This window comes from Colobus angolensis, unplaced genomic scaffold (assembly GCF_000951035.1).
Source record: "Colobus angolensis palliatus isolate OR3802 unplaced genomic scaffold, Cang.pa_1.0 Scaffold32, whole genome shotgun sequence".
Classification (NCBI taxonomy): Eukaryota; Metazoa; Chordata; class Mammalia; order Primates; family Cercopithecidae; genus Colobus; species Colobus angolensis.
The window spans coordinates 1,017,667-1,029,096 of record NW_012116488.1 but is presented as its reverse complement, the minus strand read 5'-3'; the positions used below and the strand labels follow the sequence as shown (position 1 = coordinate 1,029,096).

The window sequence follows — 11,430 nt, the reverse complement described above, 5'->3', positions numbered from 1 at the left end:
TTGGGCACCTACTGAGCTTTGGACAGTTGGCAAACAACCCCCATTCCACATATGGGAGGAGGGCCTGGGAGGTCCCTGCCCTGTCTGTTCAGGGCTCTCGAGGCCTAGGGTGGCCCCTGCACCCAGCAGGTGAGCAGCCGTCACCCAGTGGTGCTGCCACCCCGAGCCCTAAGTGCACCTCCGATGTGAGGGCCCATCTAGGCACGGAGAGGGGCCTCAGGGGGCCACCACGCAGCTCCTGCTCCTGTTCCTACCTGGTAGGGCCTGCAGGCACCTGAGCAAGCCTAGCTGGCCGTCAGCCCAGCCAGGGGCCTCCCCACAAGTTCTCCTTCTTACTTAAGTCGAGAACGCATGTTGTCTGGGGAGCTGACAGCATGGTTCCAGTGGTGAGCGTTGGGCTGGGAGCCACAGCTTTTCCCAGGAGCCCAGCTGCCCCGCCTGGCCGTGCTCTGCCTCCGCCCGGCAGAGGAAAGGCCAGCAAGGCGGTATCCACAGTCCCAGTCCTCTTCCACTAGGAGAAGGCACAGCCTGCATCTGCAGCCCCAGGGCCACTGGGTTAGGCCTGTGGCCAAACTACCAAGGTGCTGGGAGACTGAGGAGGCCCAGCGCCACCTGGGGCCACCAAGCCCGTGGTGACGGCCTCCCCATGGACCGGGCTGTCCCAAGAGCAGCAAGTCGGCCAGGGCCCTCAGGGCCGCTGAGGCCACTGCTCTGTGTCACCGTAATGGAAACTTCTCAGCTGGTTGTGAGCTGCAACAGCTCTGGTTCACACCCTGCGACAACAAGGCTCTGACTGCCAGTGGATCTCAGGGGCGGTCAGGCGGGTGAGCCACCCCAGAGGTACAGCACCAGCAGGAGCCCAGGTGGGCAGGGGCAGAGAGAGAGAAAGAGAGAGAGACAGCGTGTGTGTGTATGTATGTGTGTGTGTAAGTGGTGGGGTTGGGGGCTGCGAGTCTCCAGCTTCTCCCAGAAAGGTCTCTGGCTTCCCAGGAGCCTGGCCCCATCTCCAGCCCCCAGGTGAGTTGCCCTGGGGGAGGCTGCACCTGCAACAGGGAGGCAGGAAGCCCAGCCTCGGCCTGCGCTCGCTCAGGCCCCAGGACCCTCTGCCCCTGGAAGGCTGTGAGGCTGCTGTGTGAATGGGCGCAGTGCCAGGTGAGGGGTGAGCCGGGAGTGTGGGGCCTCATGCTCAGAGCGGAGGAAGGGCCCTCCCCGTGTGGGGTGGGTGGAGTGTCAGGATTTCTCACGAGCCAGCTGCTGCATGGGGGGCCCTGCCCACCCCGAGGAACCCTCAGGGAGGACAGAGAAACATCAGGAGGTGGGCTGTGGGTGAATGGGCAGGCGGCATGGGGCAGGCACAGACAGCAGCCTAGGAGGAGGCGGGAAGCCGGTGGGCGGCGTCCTGGAGGATGGGCAGGAGCGGGAGGGAGCAGCAGTGGCTGGGCCCCAGAGCCTGGTGTTTTCCAAGCCACTGAACCCGGCGAGAACCACTGGCCGGCCCCCATGCCCCACTGCAGGCTGATCTCGAGGCAGGGGCGACTCAGTGCTGCCAGGGCCGCTGGGCTCCGTCAGTGCCCTCATGTCTCTCAATAGCTTCAAGATGAGGTGGGGTCTTTGGGATACTGGGCTAGGCCCCCAAAGACTGTTGGAGGGTCACAGCCCAGACCGAGGTCCTGAGCCTCGGCCCTCACGGCCCCACCTCCCACCAGCAGCACAGCGGGTCACGCCCACAACTGGGAGCTCCAGGCCCTGACTCCAGCCTCTGTCCCAACCCAAGCTCTGAAACCTGGCAGGCTGTTCTCCCTCTCTGGGCCTCAGTTTCCCCTCCCCCAGGGAGCTTGGTGCCCTCTCTCAGTAGAGGAGCTGGTAGGAACCCCCCAGCCCCCCAGCACCAAGGGAGGCACCATGGGGGTCCTGTGCCCAGAGTGGGGTGGAGTCCCCTCGGGTGGACACACCCCCCCTAGCAGCGGGCCTAGCAGGACACTTGCAGGTCCAGGCTCTAAAGCTATTTTCCGCCCTTTATCTCCCATCTGTCACGAGGCCTCCAGTTACACACTGTCCCTGCCAGAGGCCCCGGGCCTCCCCGCCCCCACCTGCCGAGCGTGCCAGAGCCGCTCCTCCCCTGCTTCCAGTGGGGAAAACGAGGCCCAGGGAGGTCACACCACTTACCCAAGGTCACAGAGCCAAAGAAGGACAGAGCCCCGGACTTGAGCCGGGCCTCCCTTCCAGAAGGGGAAGCATGAAGCCCAGTTAGGGAGGAGACGACAGGGCTCAGGGAGGCTGCCTGGGAGCAGAGCGTGGCCCAGGGGAAGGTGCATCTCTGGAGAGGGCCCCAGGGCTCCCGGAGGGGAGGTGTCATCCCATAGGAAGTCCTGACTGTCCAGACACGGCCAGAGCTACCTGAGCTCTGTTCCTGGGCACATCCCCTCCCCAAGTGATGCCAACGTGGCTGACGGCACAGAGCACAGGCATGGTGCGGACTCAAGTCTGTGCGCTGACTCCCACCCTCACGCTAGCCCGCAGAGGCTGCTGCTCTCCTCACCCCCATTTCACAGCTGAGCAGACCAAGGCCCAGGCAGATTAGGAGACTTGCCTAAGGTCACACGTGGTCACACAAGGTGCTCCGGAGCTCGCACCTGAAGAGGGGGAGGTGCTGTCCCATAGGAAGTCCTGATTGTCCACTCTCGGGCAGAGCTCTGTTCCCCAGAAGGCGAAGTCACATCCTCTCCAAGTTATGCTGCTCAGCGACAGACAGTTAATGCCACAGCCAGGCACCCTCACAAACACATTGCCCACACATGCACATTCACATACTCACACTCTACACAAACACACACACATTCACCCACACATATGCAGATATGCTCACACACATGCACATGGGCACATGCATGGACACCCACACACACTCACACATGCACATTCACATGCATGCACACAAATACAAATGCACACACAGACACCCACACGTGCACACTTACACCCTCTGACACACGTGCTCACTCTCACACTTGCGCACTCACACATGTGCACATTCACACATGCATATGCACTCCATTGCATGCAAACACACTTGCACACTCAGGGACATACACACATGTGCACACTCACTCACACACATGTGCACACACACATTGTTGTCCCACCATCCCTTGGACAGACCTCAGGCCGGGGAGGGCTGAATAGCGAGAGCTGCTGGCAGAAGCTGGAGGAGACTTCGTCCAGCCCTGCATCCCAGCGTGACTCCATTGGCCCAAGCCTCTCCAGGCCTGTTTCCTCATGAGGGGTGAACCTCGCTGGGCCCCCTGGAAGGCTGCTGCAGGGCCATCTGGCGAGGGGGCTGTGGCCCCGGGCACACCAGCCAGCCCCAGGCTGTGCAGTCCCAGGAGATGGCCCCAGATACACAAGCCTCCTTCCGCCAGGCAGTGGAGAGCCCAGGCTCTGGGTCCAAGAGGTCACTAGGGGGCTCTGCTCCACCCCCAACCCCACCCCTGGGCTTTAGCAGAGTTTCTGTCCCACCCAGGGTGGAAACTGAGTCAAGGGCATCCAGAGAGCCCTTCCAGCCCCAGCCCTGCTATGGACAGGCGGTCAAGGTTGCCCTTGGGGCATGCCAGGCAGCATCCCCAAGACACCAGGACAGGCCTGGCACTCTGCGGCTTCCCTAAGCCTGGGGATCACACAGAGCCACATTCCAGGTGACCTGGCCCCAGGAGACGGAGCCCCAGCCCGGCTGGGCCTGCGAGCACAACCTCTCCCATGGCCACTCTCTGAGAGCAGGTCCTGAAGATAAGCTGCCCCCTCCCTGCCACTCCCCTGGATGGCCGGCTCCTGCCACAACCCTATTTGCAATAAAAACCTGATCCTGCGATAGCAGAAAATTGCTCTCTTTTGAAATAATTGAACCCATCCAGACAGCATCCTCCCAGACATCATTAACAGGGCACTCTGCTTGTCTGCAGTATTTATGCCTGCTCGGGGATGCAGTCATGGCCACCCTGTTGTCTCTTGTAGAGACAACACACAGCTGCTGGAGTCACTGCGGTCTCCATCCAAACCAGCTCCTCCCACAGGCCTGCCCTGCACCTCTGAGGCACCCACCCCTTTGGGGGACCCTTGGAGGAGTTGTCCTTGAGGACCATGTAGGCCCCTCACTCTCGCCCTCCCCATTCTCAGCCCTTGGGGGCAGGGTCCTTGGAGGACCAACGGGAGCCAGGGAAGCACCTCAGGAAATGCAAACACCTGCGCTGTGAGGGGCGGGGTGGCAGTGCCCTCCAAGGACCCCAGAGCAGAGGAGAACCTGGGGTGGGGTGAAGGGCAGCAGGAGGCCCCCACACTACCCCCTATCCAGCTGGGAGCAGGGCCAGGAGGACCTGGCCTGGCATCAGCTCCCAGGGAAGCCCCAGCCCCCTCTGGCCTCAGTTTCCCCACCTGCAGCGAGAGAGGCAGGCTCATCCCTCCCAGAGCCCTTGAAAGACAGACACTCGGTGCCAGCTCACCTGCACGGAAGCCTGGTGGGCACTGCACCCCTCTGTAGGGAGGAGGAGTGCCCAAAAGTCAAGAACCCCGCCAAGGCTGTGAGAGAAAATCCACGCTCGGGGGCTCCACCGGTGAGTAAAGAATGAGGAGAGCAAAGCCTCCACCGCCAAAGACACAGGGGCGGAGCAAGGAGGCGCCATTCACAGCCAGGAAGCAGCCAGCTCAACAGAGGAGGGGGCAGAGAGACAGAGACAGAAGTAGAGAGATAGAGACAGATTCAGAGAGAGGCAGGGAGACAAAGAGACGGAGACAGAAAGATAGAGACACATAATGCGGGGGAGGGCAGGGAGAGACACAGAGAGAGAGTATGAGCCGTGCTGAGGGGTGGGCCCCCAGGAGCCCACGGGCATCCCACCAGCACCAGCCCAAACAGGTGGGCATGACCATCTGGGAAGCCTTTCTGTGGGCCCAGCCTCACAGCCCTGACAATCCCCAGTCCCCAGCCCCAGGGCTTCCCACTACCAAAAGGAGCCAAAGTGAAGATGTTTCTCACAGCCTTACCCATGACCTCCAGTCACTGCAAATGACAATACTGAAATGCAGACTTCCCGAATACCCAGTCATCGAGGGTGATGTTCCATGATGGGACCTCGGCCCAGTGGAATATTATGCGGCCCAGTGGAATATTATGCAGCCATTAAAGATGACAATTACGAAAAGACTGTGGCAGCAAAGGGAATTGCTTGCGATGGCATTTCTGAACGAGCAGGCAGCAGGATTTATCTGCGCTGGGGACACCTCAGAGGGAAAGGGCTGTCTACTCGTCAGCGTGGCCGGCCACAGGCACGGGCAGCCAGCCTGGCTTCCAGGGAAGAATTTTCTGCTCTTACTTTCATTCCTCTGAGTGCCACTTGTGCAGTAAATAATAAATAACGTCTTTGCTTATCTTAGGACCATGTTCCAGTAAATGAGGACTGCAGCAGGAGCCTTGAGCCCTGACTCCCAGCCAGAGACACGACATCAGACCAGAAAGAATGAGGAGGCTGCGTGGGGCCCACGGGCGTGCAGGGCAGAGAGGGTAAGGCGGGCCACCGGGACGCAGGTTCTGCAAGCTGGCCTTCCACTGGGGGCTGGAGGGGGCAGGGAGTAAAGGAGGAAAGGCCATCCTCCGCCCCAGGAATCAAGGGGTGATGGGAGGAGGGCAGGGGGATCACTGAGGCCTGGAGGGAGCAGGCGGGGGCAATGGGTGCCTTAAAGGGTTTGGTCTGGCAGACGGGGTTGGAGGCCCCGAGGTGGGGCACACCGCTTGGCAGAGGAAGTGGGAGTCATGGAGGGCTGTGGAAGAGACAGCCCGGGGAGGAGGGTGTTGGAGGAAAGAAGAGGGTGGAGAGAGGAGGACAGGTCAAGACTGTCACCAAGGGTCAGTGTTAGGGTTAGGGGCCCAGACCTCAGACCCTGAGGCTCCATCCAGCCTCTGAGGCACTGCCAGGCTGGGACAGGCCACAGGCACAGCAGGAGCTGGGCCAGACTCAGCATGGACAGACCTCACGCCCTCGAGGGGCAGCCTCGCCAGATGCCAAGCAGCTGGCTGTGTGCAGCGAGCAATGCCCCAGCCAGGAACAACCTCAGAGCTGGCCGGGCTCCCAGGGCGCCTCAGTCCCAGTTGTCACCATGTCACAGACAAGGATGCTGAGGTTCACAGCAGCCTGAAACTCCTGCTCCATCTTCCAAACGCAGGCTGGGCCCGTACACGTGAGCAGACCTGCACAGAAGGGCCCAGGTAGGCAAACGGGCAGGAGCTGCCCCTGCCTGCAGCATGCAAGGCTCGCGGCCCCAGGGAAAAGGAGGCCGAGGCCACCAACCAGCCCTCCTCACAGCCCTGGCCCGGCCCCTGCCCCATGGAGCTTGCAAACTCTGGCCTCTTAGCCAGAGCCCCTCTGCCAATGCAGCCCCCTCCCCCTATGCACATGTCCCAGGGACCCTGAATCCGAGCCTGAATCCGAGACAGAGGAAGAGGCTCAGTGGGGCCTTGCATGAAGAGACGGGGGCAGGAGGGGCTCCTGTCTTCCTGGGCCCCTGAGGCTGAGTCTGGCTGCCCAGCAGTGCCTGTCCAGGAGCTGCCCCTCACCCCACAGGAAGTGACAGGCCCAGCATCGCACACCAGCCGGGACAGGGTACAGGTTCCAGGACGGTGCTGCCGGGCCCCACACGGCTCAGACCTGGATCCCCGTCGGCCTCCTGCCGGGGACTCACCGGTCTGCTTTTTGCCCCTGTCCCAGGACAACAAGAAGTGCCCCCCCTCCATCCTGAAAAGGAGCCGGCCGGAGCATCACCGCCCAGGGGCTGAGCCCCAGAGGACCTCGAGGCGTGTGCGGTTCCGAGAACCCCCAGCGGTGACCGTCTACTGTAAGAGGGCACCCGCAGCAAGCGTCTGGGAGAGGATGGGGTCGGGCAGAGGGAGGCGGGGACTCCGGCCACACCACCCAGCTCTGGCCGGGCCCAGGACACGGGGGGGCCATGGCTACCTGTCTTCAGTGGCAGAAGCCCTGGGCACGTGGGGTCACCCAGACACACTGTCCTGGTCCGTCAAACGGCAACTGGAGGAAAACATGGCAGCGGCCTCTCGAATCACGACTGTCCTCTTGAGGAAGCGTCAGGACCTGGCTGGGCCTGGGTCTCTGACCCATGAATAGTCTCAGGGATCCTTCGGGGGTGCAGGGTGAGGCGAGAGGGCGGCGACACCCGATGGACTGAGGCAAGTACCTCCCAGCCGACTCTCCGTTCTCCTTCCCAGACATTGCTGACAGGAACACCACGGCCACTGTCAGGGGTGAGTTCCGAGCCCACATCCCTGTACCCCACTGCCCCCTCCTTCGGTGCACCCACCCTCACTCCCTCCCCAAGGGAGGTGTCACAGGGCCAGGGCCTCTGAGGAGTCCCCAGTGGGGGGGCGCTTGTTGCAAGGAGGCCCCACGAGGCTAGGGAGGGGCCATGGGCAGGGATAGGGCGGAATCTCCCCATCCCTTCCCCACCAGCCCCAGTCCTCCAGGGAAGGGTGGGGCTGGCTGGCGCTGACCCTGCCTGCCCTCTGGCCACAGTGCCCGGCAGGCCCAGGCCACACAGCGGCTCCCTGCTCCTGCGGCTGTGCGTGTGCGTCCTTCTCGTGCTGGCCCTGGGCCTGTACTGCGGCCGGGCCAAGCCCGTGGCAACGGCGCTGGAGGACCTGCGGGCCCGGCTCCTCAGCCTTGTCCTGCACCTGCAGCACGCGGCCCTCACCTGCTGGCACGGCCTCCTGCGGCTCTGATGGGCAGGACGGGCAGGGCTTCCCGGAGAGCTCAAGCACTCCGGGGGCTCTGAGACGGCCTGAGCCCTGGCCCTGCTGCTTGGTGAATCATGAGGGCCAAGAAGGGCTGCTGCCTGGGGGCCGACTGGGAAAAGTGGGACCCCACGGCGTGAGACTGGACGTGGGGGGCACAACGGTGGCCCTGCCACACTAGTCAGCACAGCCCTCCTGTCTCCTGTGTTGGGTCCATGTGAGATTTTATTAGAGGATTCGACTGCTAACAGTTGGGGCTCCCTAGGCTCACCCAAAGACCCCTCCCTTGTCCCAGCAGGAACTCCTGCTGCTGCTAGGGCCCGGCCCGGCCATTGCCGTGTGCACCCGCTTGAGGAGGGGGCACGCTGCCTGTGTTCTAGGGGCTGCTCGGAGGAGGCAAACCCAGCCTTTTGCAATTAGGGCCTTGGAGAGCCCAGACCTCGAAACCCCACAGGGAGGGTTTGGTTGTCAAGGTGGGTCCCTCTGATGTGAGGTGTCATCCTCTGAGCCCAGGTCTGACCCCCTACTCAGTCCCAGGAGTCTGGAGAGGCCCTTGGGGGGACCCCTCATCGGGGGCAGCTTCAGGTGTAGAAGTCGAGGGGACAGCAAGGGGCCCAGACACCCCCGGCCTTCAGGGCCCGCCAGTGTCACCCACCAGCTGGGGCCTGTAGGTCCCGGAGACCGTCTGTGGTTGTGGCTTTGTCACCAGATTGCAGAGCCGAAGGGAGCCCTGTGGGTGACAAACACTAGGGGCCCCTCCAGACCCTACGTGGGGGGAGGGCCGAACAAAGCAGGGAGGCCCACGGTTAGGGACCAGGCAGAACTGCCCGGGAGAGACACAGGGACAATCAGACCAGTGTCCTCGAGGCTAGCCTGAGAGGGAAGGGCACGGCTGACGACCTGTCTGGTGGTTCCTCTCTGTCCCACCACTTAACTGGGAGACACTGCTCTATTAAAACACACGGTGGCTTCCTTCAGTCTTGGTGTTTTTACAGAAACAAGAGAAACCAGAACCGACTTGCTAAGGGATCGGCCTCAGTGGCCAGAGGGGATGTCCTGGGCCCCTGGAGCCTCGCCGTCTCCTGCAGGCCTGGGAGTGGATGTGTCCATTCGGGCGGGGGATTGACCAAGCCCCCAGGTCTTGAGGGATGCCCGGCTGGCTCCCTTCACCCTGCAGTCAGGGTGTGTCCCCACAACTCCAGGTGCCAGGGAACAGGCGCAGTAGCCTCCAGGGTCGCTTCCAGCTTTGGGATCCAGGGAGCCCAGAGTTGTGGTTGGAGGTAACAAAAAGGGCTGTTTCCAGAAGGGACCATGGTGGGGGCTCCCCCGGGAACCCTCCAGCATCATGCTCTCCCCACAGTCCCCACAGCCCCACCTACCCGGCCCAGCCCATCCCACCCCACCCCAGGGAGGAGGATGGGCAGGTTCCTGCCCCATATTCTGGATGCGGAAGCAGCGGCTCCCAGAGGCTGGGTCTCAGGGCAGTCGTAGACCCAGGCTCAGCCGTCTCTCTGTGTGCCTGGGCCACCCCTCCAGCCCCGGTTCTGACGGGGGATGCTGCCCAGGCCGATCTCCCCCCGCTGCGGCTGCCTGTCCACTGCAAAGGCAACACAAGGACACGCCTGGCTTTGCGGGGTCCTACGCTACAATCTCAGGTGCTCCACAAATATTGCTCAAAGATGGGCACCACACCCCCAAGAAATCCTTCAAAATTGATCCTCCCACCTGGGGAAGCAGCACAGGAAGCAATGAGACTCGAAGCCAGTAGAAAATGTACAGAGAGGAAGGCAGAACCTTGGGAAGGCCATCTTCTAATTCCTAAAAGCTTCGGACACGAAAGGCCCAAAGCCCGAGGGCACTGCGTGTGACCCACAAATTCCAGACGGTTAAAACCTCGAGCCAGGCCAGCCGACGGCAGAGAGAAATCCACACACTCCTCATGCCTGCTGGAGACTCGGGCGCTTTTGTTTTTATTCTGACTCTGAGGGGTAGACACATGTAAGCTTAAGGATCTTTACTTTCAGTTTAGCCAGAGTGGAATTAGAACAGATATCCATTATCAGACGGCCAGGAGAGAAGCGAAGGCATCTCAGAAGCAACTTGGCGGACCCGCCTCAGGAACCCCAGGTCATGCGTGTGCTTCCACCTTCCTTCGTGGGGAGAGGCCCAGCCCCCTGGAGAACCCACAACCAGGGCGCCCAGCCCCTGCTCAGCACACTTCAGGCCCTGCTGCCCCTCACTAGGGTGATGTGTCTGGGCTCCGGGGACAGCCCAGTCCGGGGTGGGTCTGTGTCTGCATGCAGCCAAGGATTTCCGTCACCCTGGCCATGGGGCTGTTCCAGCTCCTGGGATCCAGCAGTGCAGCCCCAAGGACAGACCCAACCGGAGCCAACCCTCAGGTTCCAGAAGCCACCCCTGCCTCCTGCCCCTCCTTCTGGGGCCCTAGATGGTTGTGGCCTGGATCAGGGCTGGGCAGAGGGTGAGGCAGGAGCCATCCCACCTTCTGCTGGGGACACAGACCAGGAGCTCTCGGGGCTGGAAAGAGTCCCCTGTTCAGCGGGTCAGGGCTGGCAGGGGAGACAGGGAAGCCCATCAGCTTAGGGGGCCTCGGATTCTGTCCAAAATCCTTCCCTCAAGGACCTGGCTGCCAGCTGGAAACTCAGCTGGGCCCCAAGGCCACAGCCCCCTTGAGCTTCCAGAGCCTCGATCCCCCTGGCCTTGATGCCCCCAGTGGGAACCTGCCTTCGCCACAGTGTGACTGGTCACCTGCCAGCCTCACTCGCGGGACCCAGGATGATGCCCCCACCGGGACCCTCCATGTGGACCCAGGCACGTGGCCTCCAGGAGGCTGGTGCCCAGCCACCCAGAGACACCAGCCAGCTGCTGATGGTGGACGGGGTGGGTCACCAACACAGGGAGCTAGGGGCTTGCGTCTCCCTGGGAGGGTGGGCATAGCAGCAGGGAGCACTCGGCAGCACTCAAGCCAAGAAACAGACAGCCGCTCATTGAGCCCCGGGTGAGGAGGCCCCCGCCCCTAGAACGAGTCCTCTAGAGGTGGACCCTGGGTTCTCCTGAGGGGAAGGGTCCACAGCCAAGCAGCCCCCTACCCTGAGGTCCCAGGTTCACATCCCAGCTCCTCCACTTGCCTCTGTGGGGCCTTAGCACACAGACTCTGCAGAATGGGAAGGCAGCTCCCTCCTCTCTCAGGTGGATGCTGGACGTGGGAGCCCATGGGAGGGGCAGAGGGGCTGTCCACACAGCACCCACGGCTCCCATCACGCACACAATGCTCACATACATATGCACATGCACGGGCATGCACACGCTCACATGCAACACACGCACATTCACATGCAGTTCCTCATGCACATGCCACACACTGTGCAGACACACCTGCCCAGGCACCCAGGCACTCACCTACATTCCTCCCCACATGCCCTACATGCACACTCATGCCACAGGTACAGTCACACCCTCACATGCACTCACTCACAGCCTCCTATGCACACTCACAATCAAGCCTTCACATGCACGACAGTCACACCCTCTCACATGCAGTCACACCCTCACATGCAGTCACACCCTCACATGCACACTCAGTCACACCCTAACATGCAAACTCAGTCACACCCTCACATGCA

At 62.2% G+C, this 11,430-nt stretch overlaps 1 protein-coding gene across 1 annotated transcript; it reads left to right on the top strand.

Annotated features, from left to right (window-relative positions):
* The first annotated feature begins 5,440 nt into the window (after positions 1-5,440).
* On the top strand, positions 5,441-8,424 carry LOC105518419 (chromosome unknown open reading frame, human C14orf180). The gene is made up of 5 exons (XM_011951406.1): positions 5,441-5,551; positions 5,789-5,791; positions 6,753-6,879; positions 7,268-7,303; positions 7,572-8,424. The coding sequence occupies exons 1-5, from the start codon at positions 5,441-5,443 to the stop codon at positions 7,775-7,777; spliced, it is 483 nt and encodes a 160-aa protein (XP_011806796.1). The 3' UTR covers positions 7,778-8,424.
* Positions 8,425-11,430: the final 3,006 nt, after the last annotated feature.

What these genes read in the sequence shown, in the direction of transcription:
- LOC105518419 (XM_011951406.1), top strand. Translation starts at nt 5,441, where the DNA reads ATGAGGACTGCAGCAGGAGCCTTGAGCCCTGACTCCCAGCCAGAGACA. An exon ending in CCCAGCGGTGACCGTCTACT is followed by an intron (nt 6,880 to 7,267) that starts GTAAGAGGGCAC and finishes TCTCCTTCCCAG; the next exon opens with ACATTGCTGACAGGAACACC. An exon ending in CACCACGGCCACTGTCAGGG is followed by an intron (nt 7,304 to 7,571) that starts GTGAGTTCCGAG and finishes CTCTGGCCACAG; the next exon opens with TGCCCGGCAGGCCCAGGCCA.